The sequence below is a fragment of the Bombus huntii genome, chromosome 10 (genome assembly GCF_024542735.1).
Source record: "Bombus huntii isolate Logan2020A chromosome 10, iyBomHunt1.1, whole genome shotgun sequence".
Taxonomy (NCBI): domain Eukaryota; kingdom Metazoa; phylum Arthropoda; class Insecta; order Hymenoptera; family Apidae; genus Bombus; species Bombus huntii.
In genome coordinates, this window is record NC_066247.1 from 9596994 (window position 1) to 9615477 (window position 18484).

An 18484-nucleotide genomic window follows, 5' to 3' on the forward strand; every position below is an offset into this window, starting at 1 on the left:
GCGCAACGGTCACAAACGAATTGACGTAACACAAAGAAACCTGCGCAGCAGCACTGAACAGATATTGACGTCATACGAAGAGTGCAGATGGATCAATACGGTCGACAGAAGTTTTAACTATCTGGAGTGCGGATAAATTTTTACTGAGAGTCGTATAGGAATCTATAATCCGTAAGTACACCTTTGGCTGAATGGAAATTTCTCTTACATATAGTCAAAAATGCAGAAACTGTGTATTGAATTGGAAAGTGATAAAAAATAAGTGAAGTTTCGAGGTTGCATGTGATTGCATGAGTACACAGGACGTTTTTAGCGAATAAAAAATAATTTTGAAAGACACGAGACTTATCTTGTATTTTATGCACTCTCTGTGTCCGAATTTCCAGAAGCTCTCTATCTTATGAAGTGTTTTAGATTAGCTGGAAAATTTTGTACGTACCTACAAGAAGTATACGATCTAAGTGGAATATTCCATTATTCTCTTGATACAACAGAAACGAAATTTACAGAACTTCTCAGAAAGTTGGTGTATTATTACCAAATTAATAGAATTAATATACGTTTATCATCTTTACATACCTAAGTCGTGGAGGTTTATCGTGCGTAAAAAATTAGTGTCGTTTCAAAGTTACATTTCGTACATTTTAAGCCTATAATTTGTAACGTACAAAACAATGTAAATTTGAGCTGTTTCTTATCTCCACAATAAGAAAATCCAACTTTACGTTTTTTACACAATGATATTTATGGAACAGTAATATCATATTATTGCATCGCTTGGAGAATGAAGTCAAGGTACGATGTGACCCTAGTGTAAACGCTGGGATACCCAGCTGTGCCGCACTTATAAGCATAAGACACAATACCTATTAAATACGAGGTTAATTCATGTTGTATCAGCAGTGGTCCGCCACGGTCAGCCTGAAAGGATCGTTAAATTTTTAATCAAAGATACTGAAATATATCGATCGAATTGTATTGAAATTATACTTATATACAGTAATAATCTTCTATTGATTTGTGTATTGAAATACTCCAATTTATAACGTACATGTTATATGTATTTTGAGCAAAACTAAGATTAGAAGGAAATTAGATTAAATACCATAACGAGGTGTGAGAAGTGGGCAAAACTATTAAATTGTGTTTATCTATTATTTTTAATGTTTAAGACGTCGATTTGATGTTAATTCGAATCGACGTGTCTTCAGATACCGTATAGTTTGTAGTAACTCTGTAACTTAATTATCGTACAAGAATCCTCTCCACCCTGAGCATGTTCGGCGCATATTATACCATCAGTGATATCAAGTGCATTAGGAAATTTGGAATAAGCTATTTTGCATTCGGCGTTCTTAATCACTGGCATTTGTACTTCCATTAATGCATTAGGTCGTGGTCGTCCTACGAAGAAAATAAGAAAGATATTTAAGACTGGAACTGTTTAATTTTATTATAAAATTGATATCACTTACTATATCTTAACGCTCCCCATCCAGCAACAAGGGGGTTATAGCCGACGAAGTTGCTCTTTCGTACAAATGGGATATACGTACCCTGAAAAATAAAAAAATAAATGAAAATGCAGGAAACGAATGACCAAAGTATGAGAAAGAATTATACACGCTTTATGACACAATATATGTGTACAGTAAGAAATTTCAGGATATGATACTTCAGTAATACTCAATAGCATATATATACATATATTTGAGGACTTACTCGAAAATGGCACCTCCTCCACCAATCTAAGAATGGCAATATTATGATTGTGTATGTTTTCTATTCCATCCATATGTGCACAATGTGCTGCGGTCAAAACATGCCTAGCCGATATCAGGGAACCTCCGCACTTCCATAGTGGTTTGTCTGGCTTTCGGGGATTACGAAAACCTAATGCAGCGATCCATGGCCAAGCGCCTAAAATGCAATAGTCATAGTTGTGAATATACGTAATTTTTTCTCACATAACGGGTAACAACGATTATTACCTATTCGATATTCGATCATACAGCAGACGATAAGTACATACGTACAAATACTCTGAAATAGAGATTTGATAAAGACAGAAATTAAATTTTTATTCCAGTGGAATACAAATTATTAAATAATTCTATATAATTTCTATTTGAACTATACTGAACTATAAAGTTCAAACGTGTAATTTCTGCCCTAACAGTTTTTGATCTCTATCCATATTATTACTCCTATATCAATTTTTTATTTCAAGCAAAAAGATACTCTTCCTAACATGAAGTAAAAGAAAGAAATAATTCAAGTTAATAAGTAAAGTTACTACCGATAAAATCATAGCATTATTATTTAGTCTAATTGAAATGTACATTGATGTGCTGTTTAATGCCTTTAAAGTTCATTCTTTGCAGTAAATGGCTTATTATTAATCGGAAAGAAAGACATAAAACGTACCAAGTTCAGCTGGTTTACCATCGACCACCCTGGTATGAGAGACGTTGCTAAAACCACAGTATGGTGGTCGCAAAGCCTTATACTTATACACAGTTTTTATTAAAATTTCTCTCTTCTCTTTGTTTGGATCGTTCGGACAGCAAACGATCGTAACATTGCCCTGGTATCTGCACACTGATCGTCTATAAAAATCGGTGGCTGTACGGTACTGTATCTGCCATATTTCTTGCAGAGGTTTACATTTTCTGTAGTCAAGGCACCTGCCTTCTTGATTGTCCGGTGTGGTACATTCTGGATCAAACAATTTTAAAACATTTATACAGTTCAAAGATGCGTAAGAAAGCGACACCGCTTACTCAACTTTCAAAGTAAAAAGCCGATCAAGTCCACCGGATTGCCCTACAGACACGTATTAATCCGTAAGAGTTAGTCATCATGTTGATAATAATTATCTAAAGAAACTTTTCACGTGAAAATATAAAATTTTAATTGATTAGATATTGTGTTAGCCATACTTAAGAAAGAAAATGAAAATGAATGAAATGAAAGAAAAGGACGACCTTCAACCTCATTTTTTAAATAAACACTTTGTCAGTTTTGCGGTAAATAAATTCTTAGGAATTCAGGACAGTTTTTAGTGAATCATTTTGTTTCGACCGTTCGCGGAGAGACGCGATCGCGAGATAGCACGTCAACGAGAGTTGTAAGTTCCCGTTACGATTAAATAATCAACGCCACGAACTGATCGATCCCCTTATTTCGATTATGATAATAAGGGTAGTTCAATGAAATTCCACAGAATTAACACAAATAAATTAATGTTTATTTCAACAACTTATTAACTAGAAAGATATAAATGGAACAAAAAAAATGTAACTGCGTTTTGGTTGATAAGTAATGCGCGACATACCACATGTGTTGACGGTTCGACTTCTCGAAAAGTTCTGAACGCCTTTCGATTTTTTTCGTTTTTTCTGGAAGGCGACCCCCACTACGTTCGGATCACGCCACATTCTTTTACGCGAGGTAAAATACGGGCCACGAGTCGACGTTTCTGGAAGTCGCCCTGCTTAATGAACCATGCGCTTGCCACTACAATGTTTGTTTGCCGGGCAGACGCGACGATCCGTCGCCGACATTATAGTGCCGCGATCGATAGTTAAGAATATGACCTATGGTAAGCCGCATGGCGTAACATTCTCCCCCTGTTGAGAGGGTACCGATCAAACTAGCGAGGTGTGGTTGAAGTTCCCATCTTATTTCGTCTCGGTGGCTAGTTGTTCGGGTTTCTCGAGATCGGGTTGAATTGGCAGTGGGACAAGCCTTTTGACGCCCCGATCCAAAATGCTCTTTGCCGTCTGAACTGTAGCTGTCCGGATGACACTGTCACGACCGGCATACTTCAAATCCGACGGACTGACGATAGAGATAAAGCACTCGGCGACAATGTATATCGCTGAAGTGCCTAATGAACCATCAACATCCCAACGGTCCTTCCACCGAAGGTTCTAGAAGAAAGAGCACGTGGCAACGATCACGGACGCCTAGCAAATGCATGGACGGTGGGGATGTTGAGGGATGACAAAAGAATGTAATCGGATCCGATCGAAAGTAAAATCATAAGAGTCAGTCTTAGAAAGTCACGCCTAGAGTTCGGAAGTAGATTGTAAAGTGTATTGATGTTAGAAAAAAAATAAAGTTTTCTTTTTTTATTTTTTACCTCAAATTCCTTTTTTTATTTTGTTATTTTACGTGACATTTTGGCGATCCTGCCAGGATAGTGAAAAGTGTTTGTTCGGAAACCAAAAGACATTCATTATCTACGGAAGATCGAATTATTTGGGACTACGGTCATCCGCAACAACAAAGTAACTATCACGAACCAAGTGAAGTAACAATAAAAGGTAAACTGAATTCCTTTGTACGTTACCGTGAAAGAAAATTTAGCTTCAGTAGCCAAGACTCGTCTTCGTCTGAAAATTATAAATCAGCGCAATAATGTCTAAGGCAAACGAATCTCAAACTTCAACCTCAACTGACCCAATGTTGCGAGCAATATGGGACAGTATTCAAAAACAGAACGAGAACATTGCCCTTTTACGAGAGGAAATGTTACGTTTGTCTATGCAAAATGACGAAGAGAACAGACACATTACAGCAGAAATCGAGAATCTCGGGAAAACCGTCGCAGCGCTACGGACTGGGTTCGGATCCCATGCGACCGATGAATTTGCTTCCATTATCACCGAAGACAATGAAAGTGCGTCGACAGCAATCAATCGTACCGTGAATATGGCAAAAGCACGCAAACTGTCAGGGTTAGCAGCTTCAGACACCCCACCTGTTCACCTCGACATCGAACAACCCGAGGTGGAAGAAAGAGGCTATTTTCCGCCCGCTCCTCCCACTCTACGAGCTAAGATGCAATACGCTACATCCCAACGCTCAACGGAGATGATGATGTAGGAGTTGAAGACTTCATCAAAGAAGTGAGAAGTATGAAGGATCGCTGTATGGAGCAAGATCTATTGCTAAAAGCAATAAAAGTGGAAAAAATCGTGGGGAAAGCAGCCCAAAGTATTCGCAACATTCCTATTGAGTGTTACAGTGATCTGTACGAGGCACTGAGAAATAACTTAGCAGCACAAGTGACTTCGGATGAGTACCAAGAACAATTACGAGAGTTGAGACAGGGACGCGAGGAATCAGTGCAAAGTTTTAATATTCGGTTTAGAAGAATACTCAACCGTTTGCTGTACGCAGTAACCAATGAGTACCCACAATCACTAACACGTAAAATTATGACTGAAGAAATCACGAAGAAGACTGTTCGTGTGTACCTAAAGGGACTCAGACGCGACATAGGGCGAATACTATTAAGCAGTGAACCCTTGAATCTTCCGGAAGCTGAAAAAAAGGCAGCCGATGTAGAACGCTACTTGCGAGAAGAACGACAATCTAATTGGTCATGTAATCGCTTACCTTCGGTTAGTAATCGCCCCGACAACCAGCATATGCAGATGAAGTGCTTCAAGTGCGGAAAGCTGGGACACATTGCTAACAAGTGTCAAAATTTTCTACCACCGAGCCAGCGCGATCGACCACCCGCAAGGATTCAGGCAGTCCAGGAATGGGACGAAATACAAGAAACAACATCGAACCAGGAGATGGACGAACCGTACGAGACATACGAGTCAACATCGCCACGGGAAGATTACTCGCAATACCTTTGTCAACCCGAACCGAAGAGCGAGTATTTCTGGTCGACACAGAAGCAGGAATAAACCTGATGAAACGTAACAAAACTGTCAACGCGATACAAATAGGGCCTAAACAAAAATTTTCTATGGGACGAGACAAATACGAAACTAACGAATACGTAACGAAACGAATTTTTGGACAAAATCACATTTTTCACATAGTGCCGAACAATTTCCCTATTATCGAAGACGGAATCATTGGGCTACCATATTTAGAGAAGTATAACTATTCAATATCCAATGACAAAATCCGATTAAACGACAAAACCATTTTATTTCAGAAACCAATACATTTGACTCCTGGAGAAAACAGAGTTCAAACAATCTATTTGGAAGGCAAACCAACTAAAGTATGTTTTATCAACACTGGTGAGCAAAACATTGAAATTTCTAGCAATATTCAAAATTCTCATGACTTTTCCAACGTACCAAAACTAAAAAGCCTAGTGAGAACAGATCACATTGAAAAACCAATCCGTGAATCCATCGAAAAGATTATCCTCCATTATATTGACATCTTTAATTTAGAAACCGATCTTTTACCCTGTACTAATTTAACTCAGCACACAATTTCGTTAACCAAAGACAAAATTATTAACACACGATCGTATAGACCACCGGAATGTCACCGTGACGAGATTTTGCGACAAGTAGGAGACATGTTGAAGAAAAATATTATAGAAGGATCCGAATCCCCTTATAACTCTCTGGTATGGGTAGTTCCGAAAAAATTAGACGCCTCAGGAAAACAGAAATGGAGGATAGTTATCGATTTCAGGAAACTAAATGAACTCACAGAACAAGACCCTTTACCTGATATAAACGACATTTTAACACAACTAGGAAACGCAAAATTCTTTTCGGCACTTGATTTATCCTCAGGATTCCATCAAATTCCAATGAACGAGAAATCTAAAAAATATACCGCTTTTTCGACACCGCAAGGGCATTTTCATTTCAATCGAATGCCATTCGGACTTAAAAACGCACCCGCTACCTTTCAAAGATTAATGGACAGAGCCTTAGCTGGACTTGTAGGAAAATACTGCTTTGTTTATTTGGATGACATAGTGATATTCGGAAAAACGATTCAAGAACATAACGAAAACCTCACGATAGTATTTCAGAGACTCAGAGAATTAGGACTTAAATTGCAACCGGACAAATGTGAATTCGTAAAACCGGAATTAGAATACTTAGGCCATGTAGTTTCATCCGAAGGAGTCAAACCAAACCCCAAGAAATTAGACGCTGTAAAAAACTTTCGATTACCTCGCAGTGGCACGGACGTGAAATCATTCTTAGGTTTAGCAGGTTATTACCGCAAATTTAGTCGAAACTTTTCCAAAATCGCGAAAAGCCTTACAGACTTAACAAAAAAAGGATACACCATTCCATTGGACTGACAAACGCCAGATTAGCTTTGATACTTTAAAAGACAAACTCTATAATTTCCCAATATTAGCTTATCCAGACTTTAACAAAACCTTTACCTTAACTACCGACGCAAGTAACGAAGGACTAGGAGCAATACTGTCGCAAGACGGTCATCCTTGTTGTTACATTTCAAGAACACTGAATCCACCCGAACGAAACTATACCACGACAGAAAAGGAACTCTTAGCCATCGTATGGGTCGTGAAAAGATTAAGACAATATTTGTTAGGACGACGCTTCATTATTCGAACCGACCACCAAGCTCTTAAGTGGCTACACAATTGCAAAGACCCTTCTAGCAGACTGATTCGTTGGAGACTTAGACTCGAAGAATATGACTATGAAATCGAATATACAAAGGGTAAAGATAACACAGCTGCAGACGCTTTATCTAGAGTTCACGCAGTAACTCGCGACGAAGTAGTTAACCTCGACCTAGTAATTGATCACACTAATTCATTCAACGCATGGAAAGACAACAACGAGAATCCGAAACTCTTAGAAATTAAACCAAATGACCAAACATTTTACCAATTAACTCGAAACGACTTAGGAGAATACGACGAGACACTTTGGATCAGAAGACTTTACAAAATTCTTAAAGATACAACAAAAATCGGCATAGGAAATAACGACTTCACTGAATTAGAGAAAACACAGATTAAACTCATGCTAATATATTTTAACGACACGTACAAGAAAATTACTTATGCACCTAATCCCATCTTAAAACTAGACGAAAACGAAATAATACAAGCAATAAAGGAAAACCATAACGACACCGTAGGACATTTAGGGATACAGGAAACGTATCAACGGATCAAGGATAAATTCAAAATTTCCGGACTTTTAGAAAGAGTAGAAAACTTTGTGAAAACATGCGACACATGTCAAAAGGAGAAACTAACACGTATCAGACCCAAAGAATCCCCACAAATCTCAGACACGCCACTTAACCCTAACGACAAAATCGCTATGGACATCATAGGACCGATGACGAAAACCAAACGCGGAAACCAATACATACTTTCAATACACGATGAACTTACGAAATATCTGATACTAGTTCCCCTTAAAACGCAACGAACTGAATCCATAATTAACGCGCTCATTGAACACTATATTTACATATTTTCGGCACCAAAAACGATCCTAACAGATCAGGGACAAAATTTTGTTAGTGATTTAATGACGAAATTTGAAGAAGCTTTTAAAATCAAACACATCAAAACAACTTCATTTCACCCACAAAGTAACGGATCCCTCGAAAGAACGCATGCCTCAGTTAAAGATTTAATTCGTACTGCATTACACGACAATGACAAAGAATGGGATGAAGTACTTAATTTCATTTGTTTAGGGTACAACACCGCGAAACATGAAGGAACAGGATTCTCTCCCTTTGAATTGACCTTTGGGCGAAAAGCTAACTTACCTTCCGCAATATCCAAATTTCCCACACTTACCTATGATGATATGTACTCACTTTGGCAAAAACAGTTGAATAAATATTGGGAAACAGCTCACAAAACACTTATTCAGAATAAGCAACGATACAAGCGAGACCAAGAAAGAAAGATTGTTAAAACTCAGACTGTGTTTAGGAAAGGAGACTTTGTTTTAATTCACAACGACCATAAAAGAGATAAGTTGGACATTGAATGGTTAGGACCCTACAGGATTAACGATGTGAAAACTCCTTATTACATTATTTCTATCGACAATGCTAAGAAAAAGATACATGGTAACCGATTGAAAGCGTACTTTTTTCAGGATAATGCTGACCCTAGCACTAGTAACAATACCCTTAATTAGTTGCCTTAAATTCACGGGATAGGAATTACGCTTTGTAAACAAACCCAATCAATTCACGATCGAAAACTACAACATGATTACGCCTCTGAAATTATTAGCTTCTCGAACACTAACAAATATTGTAAAATTGCTATATTTAAGATTAACGAAATAACTTTTGTACCATCACATGCAGAAAATCAATTCATAGCGATCTCTGAAAAAAAAGCGTAAACATATCCTTTGATCTACATTTAAATAATTCCATTCTACTTCGATCTTAGAGGACCAAGATCAATCTAACCAGGGGGGTATGTCACGACCGGCATACTTCAAATCCGACGGACTGACGATAGAGATAAAGCACTCGGCGACAATGTATATCGCTGAAGTGCCTAATGAACCATCAACATCCCAACGGTCCTTCCACCGAAAGTTCTAGAAGAAAGAGCACGTGGCAACGATCGCGGACGCCTAGCAAATGCATGGACGGTGGGGATGTTGAGGGATGACAAAAGAAAGTAATCGGATCCGATCGAAAGTAAAATCATAAGAGTCAGTCTTAGAAAGTCACGCCTAGAGTTCGGAAGTAGATTGTAAAGTGTATTGATGTTAGAAAAAAATAAAGTTTTCTTTTTTTATTTTTTACCTCAAATTCCTTTTTTATTTTGTTATTTTACGTGACAGAGGGAACGTTGTCCTCTCTGAGGATGACGATTGTGCCCTTTTGCATGCTGTGTCCACCCTTGCTCCATTTATTGCGGTTGGTTAGCTCGTTCAAATACTCCTTATGCCAGCGGTTCCAAAAATGTTGTTTAAGTTGTTGGATATGCTGCCATTTGGAGAGTCGGTTCAATGGAATGTCTCTGAAATCTCGATCACGTAAGCACATTAATGAATCGCCAATGAGGAAATGTCCGGGAGTGAGGGCTAGGAAATCATTTGGATCGGTGGAGATAGGAGTTAGCGGGCGGGAATTGAGGACTGCTTCTATTTCTATGATAAGAGTATTACGGTGTTAAGCTCATATGTTTCTGTTTCTCCACTCGCGCTGCGCCATAATATCCTTTGATATTTCCGATCCTCTGGTCGTACGAGGAATTGCCGATACATTTTCTCGAGTACGTACGAGTGAGTACGTACTGATGAGCGCGGAATCTAATTAATATACAAAATAAATTGTGAATTGATTCGAGAATATAGGATTTCCCCATTTTCATGATTATCGTGATTTTTGTATAAATATATTTTTGAAGATACTAATAATTAGGTACTTATAAATTAGTATTATCAATTATTTTGCATTTATAATTCCGCCTCTAGTATAAGTGTTAATTGAAAACTAACTTTATGTTTCAAAAAGTACTAGCAAAGTCGTTGAGTAACAAGCCACTGATGCTAACACAAATAGCATTGTCGTAATTAAATATTTCTAAATATTCATTTTTCATTTTGAACCTGTAGAAACAATTTATTATATATACTATTAGCTAAGTAATTGCATTTTTAATTAAGTCGAAATATAAAACTTAGTTATTTTAATAATTTAAAAAATAAAAAACTGGCAAATATTTCAATTTAATTTATGGTTGGAACAAAAGACAGTTATTTTTCATTAATTGAAATATTGCAATGCAGAGTACTTTCCAAAATACGCCGAGAGTATTCCTGATGGTGAAACGAGCGTTGCTTCATCGAACGCAGCTAAATAAAACAACATCTATGTAGTTGGTGGTACGATGCCTGAAATAGAGGGCGCTAAATTGTACAATACCTGTACTATTTGGGGTCCCGATGGAACTTTGATAGCAAGACACCGAAAGGTAAGTAATATATTCCTTTGTGGCTTTGAATTTGAAAATATTGGGGTGAAGAAAGTGACTCTATCTAGGAATATACATATGTACATACGTATACTATAACCAATTCTATAATTTACGGTTTATAAAATACGTTATGATACGGGAAACGCCCATTTTTGTTGTAATGTGTAATATAAATTTTTCACATACTTAAAATATTATTATACTTATTTTTTCTCCTTTTTAAACATTATTAAATGATAAGATTTTTTAATAAAAGAAAGTGATAAAAACGCTGTCAGTTATTAAATAAAAAATAATTAAAGTTTAGGAGTTGGTAACTTTGATATTAAATTACAAAAGTTGCAGCAATAGAATTAGCGACTACATTTTTATGTTATTAGGTACATCTATTCGACATTGACATTCCTAATAAGATTACTTTTCGAGAGAGTGATTCACTCAGTCCTGGTAACTCCCTAACGACGTTCGATGTGAAGGGCTGCAAAATAGGTATTGGCATTTGCTATGATATTAGATTCGAGGAAATGGCACGCATTTATCGGAACAAAGGTACAGTAACTTAATCGATCAATACTTAACTAGCAAAAAATTAAATATCTTTCTTAAATATATTCTATATAAAATTAATATAATCTGTAACTCTGTATAAAAAGAAGCTTAATTTAAAAAACCAGTATATTTGCTGAAAATGAAACAAATAAAAGAATTAAAAGCACAATAAGAGGACTGTCCTCGCATATTCAGAAATGATGGAATGTGAACCGTGCAACTACGAAGTTAATTGGTATTCGGTGGCTTCATATTTCCTGCTTCTCTGGGTTAGGTTGCCAAATGCTGATATATCCAGCGGCATTCAATATGACCACTGGACCACTGCACTGGTCATTACTTCAGCGTTTCAGAGCGAATGATAATCAATTATACGTTGCCTGCATATCACCGGCTCGTGTTCCTTAAGCAAGTTACGTCGCATGGGGACATACACAGTTGACCAATCCCTGGGGAAAGATTCTTTACGATTTGGAAACTCAAGAGAATATGGCAGTCACCGATATCAAAAAAAAAAAAAAAAAAAAAAAAAAAACCGGCGAACCGTGTGTTACCACAACGAGACCCGCGATGCTATTTGTCGCTTTAAATTGTGCCGCAACTCGTTTTTGAGATCTTTGCCAGGGGCGCGTTAAAATATGCTGAAAATATATTTCTGGCTTTTCTGGGGTTTAACTGAAATATGACAAATAACGTTGTAAAACATATGTACTTATGACTTACAGAGTAATTGAGTGTACAAAATATATAGTATACAAAATAGCCAGCGATTTAGGGCTTTAAGAGATCAAAAGGAAAGAAAAGAAAAGAAAAGAAGAAAGATAATATGTTGTGGCAGTCTAAGTCGATCTAAGAAAATAGATAAAGGGAGGGAGGGGCAAAGCTAGTTAATCTGGAAAGAATCCAAGCGTCAATTTCAAGCATTTACAGAGAATCAAGCGGGCTGGTTAAAGTCGTGAGTTGAGCAATTATCCCGCGTTAGGTTCAATCAGGTTAGTCCCACGCGAAATTGATCCAACCATGCGAAAACGAGTGTATTCTGATTTCTGTCGCAGATACTTCTGGCTAGTGCAGTACCTACACGGTGGTTGTTGAAATAGCCGCTTCTCATCTATTTTCCGCAGCGCGGACATCATCCTTTGATCCCTTACGACTAACGAAGTTTTCGAAGATGTACGGCAGTTTGAGATTCTACTTGAAAATGATCATGATTGCGGTCTGTGTGCCGTCTGCTCTTCTTTTTGTCCTTTCGTTAAAGACTGGTAAGTTGATACTGATTAATTATGCGATCGAAACCCTATATAATGGCTACAAAAATGTCGCTAATATAATGTTCCTTCTTTCTTGTATCTGTCTGCCTCTCAGGTCGTTTTACTAATTACAATAAGTAATTTCGACTTCTTTGCGCTCTCTTTTAACGCATTCGGGACCGAAAGAAATTCATATATATATATATATATATATATATATATATATATATATATATATATATATATATATATATATATATATATATATATATATATATATATATATATATATATATACAAGAAAGAAGATACAAGAAAGAAGGAATATTATATTAGCGGCATTTTTGTAGCCATTATATATGGTTTCGATGGCATAATTAATCAGTATCAACTTACCAGTTTTTAACGGAAGGACAAAAAGAAGAGCAGACGGCACACAGACCGCAATCATGATCATTTTCAAGTAGAATCTCAAACTGCCGTACATCTTCGAAAACTTCGTTAGTCGTAAGGGATCAAAGGATGATGTCCGTGCTGCGGAAAATAGATGAGAAGCGGCTATTTCAACAACCACCGTGTAGGTACTGCACTAGCCAGAAGTATCTGCGACAGAAATCAGAATACACTCGTTTTCGCATGGTTGGATCAATTTCGCGTGGGACTAACCTGATTGAACCTAACGCGGGATAATTGCTCAACTCACGACTTTAACCAGCCCGCTTGATTCTCTGTAAATGCTTGAAATTGACGCTTGGATTCTTTCCAGATTAACTAGCTTTGCCCCTCCCTCCCTTTATCTATTTTCTTAGATCGACTTAGACTGCCACAACATATTATCTTTCTTCTTTTCTTTTCTTTTCTTTCCTTTTGATCTTTTAAAGCCCTAAATCGCTGGCTATTTTGTATACTATATATTTTGTACACTCAATTACTCTGTAAGTCATAAGTACATATGTTTTACAACGTTATTTGTCATATTTCAGTTAAACCCCAGAAAAGCCAGAAATATATTTTCAGCATGTTTTAACGCGCCCCTGGCAAAGATCTCAAAAACGAGTTGCGGCACAATTTAAAGCGACAAATAGTATCGCGTGTCTCGTTGTGGTAACACACGGTTCGCCAGCTTTTTAAAAGCGCTCTCCGTCTGCTTTTTCCTCTCTTCCCTGTCTCTTCGTTTTTCCTTGACAAGCGAAACCATTTTCGCGAGGACGAGAGTACGGAAATGACGTACTGGCAATTTTGTTTTGTGATAATACAAGCAGCTCGGTTTCAGTGAATTAAACTTGACCCCAAGCTTCTACTTATCTACCTTCCTTTCCTTTATTTTCCCTTCTATATCGGTTTTGCGGTTTTCCACATTTCCATCACAATAAACCATGTTTTTTCTCGATTTTACATGTTAGCCAATGATTCACGGCAAAAGCGTCGACTGTAAAAATATTTGTAGTTGCAATAGCAACAAGTATGTTTTCTCAAATAGAAAATATTGGGAGCGTACACGCTGGCAAAACAATTCATGAATAGCTCGTCCTCTGCTTGTTATTTGTTTCGATACTGTTAGCAAACAAATTCATGAAACATACTGGTATAGCGTAAAATGAACATAAAAGTTTTGCGTACACTTGAGAGCTGAACTTTGGTTGTTATACGTATATTATACATATACGCATACAGTTATGTATATGTATATATATATATATATATATAGAAAATTCCTTAGAACTTTGAGCTTAATAACATATTAAAATCATTAACATTAAGGAGGTGAACTTTACTTACCAATTACCAAAGTTTCTTCCGCCAAATAATACATAAAAATTGAATAAGATAATGTAACTAGTTTTAACTTTTTTTTGTGTTATAATTTGAATCACTCGATTTATCCGACTGAGGATGGTCGATCGCAATCTCAATTTATACGTATTCTCATCGCATGAAATAGATCACATGAGGGATTTTCAAAAGTCGATGGAATTTTAATCGCGATTAATTATTTGTAGGTGTATTCTGTGCGGCTAAAGCAGTCACCTAATGAATTATTGAGTACCAGGAATGTTAGCGGTAAACAGGATTGCGGCTATGAATGATTCTCTAATGTCTATATTAGAGATGAATTTGATAATTTATCCTCATAATATGCAATCCGCTTTTAAGTGGAAATCATAATTAACAATTTCTGTTTGATTAAATATGAAGAGCAGATGAATCGATACGCTTAAATCAATATTAGAATTTCTTAACATTTTTATCAAATATTTTAGCACTGTAAAAGCGTCGTAGTAGAGAAATATTAGATTGTTCCAAAAGTTTCTTTCGTTTTATAAGAAAGTAATAGATGTACAACATTTTTCGTTTTATATTATTTTATTGAATTACGTGTGATCCACCTTTTTCCAATTTAATGTAAAATAATATAGAATAACATAAAACAAAATATGTTGTGCATCTGTCATTTCTTTATAAAACGAAAGAAACTTGGGACAACCTAATAGGAATTTACTTTTATTATCCATTATAAAAATGGATTGTTAATCCTCTAGGAGATACGAACAATATAATTGCAATTAATAAGGAATAAGCTAGCATAACTTAAACCAGCTTTTGCAGAAAGCTATTAGCTAAAGATGTTTATTAAACAATGACAACATGAATTTTCTTAAGTACCCCATTTGGTACTTAATCTACTTCGTAAGTACTGTGTGTCCTAGCCTTCAAAGGATGCAATTTTAACCAGAATGTTTCACATTACTTACCCGTATTATTTCCTTGTAATATAATTTATATTTACATTATCTACGTTACGTTACATTCTACGCGTTAATGTAATGTGATTTTTATTTCTAATCGAAGTTATTCAAACTTTGTAGTATCTCAATAAAAAATTAACAGCCTGCAAAAACTTCACAGAAGCATTAGTTTCTTCGAAACTATTGAATTCAAATGGCTAATATTCCTTAACAATATGCACTCGACGACGTTTATCGAGAGAAGTATGTGGCGTAATAGTTAAACTTTCAATTCATATACATATATCGTTTATGAAAAAGTAGTCATTCTGCTTTTGTCATCTGTGACACACTATAAATTCTCATAAGCTAACCAACGCGTAATCTTCTGTAACGTATTAATATAATATAGGTATGTATATCTCGACTTTGAGCAACCAATTGGTGCTAAATAAGCTTTAGTACATACTTCTTACACGTAACAAAAGACCAGTTAACATCTCTGCTCTTAAAAAAAAAACGAAAGAAGCTCTGAAAAGCTGCAGAGTTCAGGTCGAATAACACCAGCTCAGATAAATGACCCTCTAACTTACCTTTGTCCTCATCGACGTCAGTGATTTTAAAGCTAGTTATAAAGTGCACTTCTCAGCCAGCGTCCACGGCAGTCAATATTATTTAACGGGTCTTAACGCGATGTAAAAAGGGAAAAAGGAGGAAAGAAGGAACAGGGAAGCAAAGAGAAGAAACGAATTTTTCATTTTCTCGAAACTGGATCAAGTTTCAGGCTGCTCGCCAAAGAGTCTGTAGCTAACGAGACAAGATTAGACAAATCACGCTTTAAAATTGCCACAGAACTATAATAATCCTCGAAATCAATACGATTCGTCGATCCATCGCCTGATTAAAAAATGAGATAGGATGAAGCTCACTAGTCGGCCTTTGAACTTTCAATAGCGCTTACGGCTCGTATACTCTAGTTTGAATGCTACAATGTAAGCCAAGTCAGCTGTAACTAGCGTTCGCGTGATTGTCGCTATCTATTATTCACGCGTTACACGTTCACCAGACAAACGCGTCTACCGGTTGACATTGTTTTCTGTCCTGAGTTTCAAAGCAATTATGTTGCTTCGTGTAATCAAATCTCGCCAAACTAACGATAAGTTCTTGTTTGACCTCACACAGTTATTAAAACTATACAAGTTAAACCAATCTAGCCTAAACAAGTAATGTCGTTATATATTCTTTTTTAAATCTATATATTGTTTAATAAATCGTGGTTAGGATATAGTAGCTGACAAAAATATTCGGATAAATATATTTGTAGAAACATTTTAGGAGTGTATTATGCATAGTGGCACTATTTAATACTGTACTGTGACTATCATGGTCGTGTTGGTATTATTCGAAACTAATCTGAAAATCTGTATGGAATTTGTAAGATATTTAGTACGAGTACTGTGCATTACTGATATGTACACAACCGAGACGAGATAACGAAGGTACTGCTCTCCATCGTTCATCGCTACGCGTTGCTAATAGCAACGTATAATGCATATATATCTCGCAAAGACCATAAAAGTACCCAATGGAACCACGTTTAATATTTGATAATAATGTCCCATTACAGTTTCGTCATTTTCAATTAATTAAACACGACCCTCTCTTTAAAAATTAGAAGATAAAATACGTAATACAAATCTACTCGAAATCTTTTAAACCTTACGGACGACCTTACGGACCTTACTTATGGTCTTTAAAAGCAGCAGGGATTAGCAGAATATTAACTGCGAATTTTTCTTGGACCGCAGCATGCAATATGAAATATGGTTATTAAAATGTACACTGAAAATTTCATATCCATAAGATACTCGTGCTTGTAGAACCTTGAAAATGAATTCTTAACCCAAATAGTCGACCGCGATACTCGAGAAATTTTGTGAAGCTGACGTCAATACCAATATGTACCGTCGTTGTGCTATTATTTCGTGATAAACCGTATTGATTGCACTTCCATTTCACGGAATTAATTTTTCCACACAAAAAGTGATAACGATAATCGAAAAAAGAAAAATATACTACCACATTTCGTATCAGCATACACAAGCGCACTCGATTTTACACGAGTATACAATTTGCAAATTCGACGGAACGATCGGATTTAATTATTTTTTCGATATTTCAGGCATCAAGTTCTATTTACACATCGAACGTTGAAATACGGCGAAATACAAAATGTACAAACCACTCTGGACATTAATTAACTTTAAACCTTATTGATTAATTAAAGAAACCAACCATTGTGTTGATTTTTACATTTTGAAAAATTGTTATCCACTTTTGCTTTGTTTAAAAATTGAAAAAAAAATACTTTTATTGTAAGTCACGAGTATCTCTTTTATTTATTTAAACTTTAGATCAAATATTACAATTTATAAATATATCATTTATTTAGATATACTTGTAATATCTGTTTTATAAGTTTGTACAACCATTTATCTATTTATCTATTTTATTTGCACATAATCTTTATAGACTGATTTTGTAAAGAATAAAAAATTGTGATTCTATTTAAAAACGATCGTGTCAGACTCAAGTGATAAGCGATATATATTTCAGCGATATATATATATATTCAGATTTCACCATCACATAAACGGTGCTATTGGAAACGTTTCACAATAGACGTCTTATAAACGCCTGCGATGTCCGTCATATGTAAAGCTATACCACTGAATCACGGCCGCCATTTAGTGATTAAGGTCGATCACTTAGAGTTGTTAATCCGACATAATGGCGAGCAATACATCGAAGACATTATTGGAAACACAGTTACAGTTTAATTTCATTGAGCTTATTTGCAAATAAATGTGTACAATATATTTTAGAGGTTTTAAATATTATTGCTGACTAAACTTCGCATCTACGCATCATCTTTCTTTAACTTTTTTTGCATTTTCTTATCGACGCATGAAGACGAAATGCGTAAATTTTATTATTTATTTAAACATTACTATATTGTGCTCAAAGTAGCGGAATATCGTTCTATTATCAATATATGAAGAACTAAAAGAATTAAAAAAATATGTAGTTCATTCAATACTTCGTGTATTTTTCTATCTCCACAAGACAATATCCGGACCAGTTACGCTTACAGTATCAACAAAGATTTGTCCAGCCATACGGAATAAGTCGTACTTAGTAGTTTAAAAGTATTA

General features: G+C 35.9%; 1 protein-coding gene across 3 annotated transcripts; it reads left to right on the top strand.

The window, feature by feature from the left end:
- The first annotated feature begins 81 nt into the window (after positions 1-81).
- Positions 82-18148, top strand: LOC126870184 (omega-amidase NIT2-A-like). Of its 3 annotated transcripts, none has more exons than XM_050627678.1 (4): positions 82-171; positions 10557-10741; positions 11125-11293; positions 17452-18148. In XM_050627678.1, the coding sequence occupies exons 2-4, from the start codon at positions 10658-10660 to the stop codon at positions 17481-17483; spliced, it is 285 nt and encodes a 94-aa protein (XP_050483635.1). In that variant the 5' UTR covers positions 82-171; positions 10557-10657; the 3' UTR covers positions 17484-18148. The 3 variants fall into 3 exon arrangements, with proteins under 3 accessions (XP_050483635.1, XP_050483634.1, XP_050483636.1); XM_050627677.1 differs by lacking the exon at positions 17452-18148 and adding an exon at positions 11568-12577; XM_050627679.1 differs by lacking the exon at positions 17452-18148 and adding an exon at positions 12349-12564.
- The last annotated feature ends 336 nt before the right edge of the window (positions 18149-18484 follow it).

Excerpts from the sequence above, each read along its gene's own strand:
- LOC126870184 (XM_050627677.1), top strand. The coding sequence starts at position 10,658 with ATGCCTGAAATAGAGGGCGCTAAATTGTACAATACCTGTACTATTTGG. Across the intron at positions 10,742-11,124 it reads TGATAGCAAGACACCGAAAG|GTACATCTATTCGACATTGA; the intron begins GTAAGTAATATA and ends TTATGTTATTAG. Across the intron at positions 11,294-11,567 it reads ACGCATTTATCGGAACAAAG|GTTGCCAAATGCTGATATAT; the intron begins GTACAGTAACTT and ends TCTCTGGGTTAG.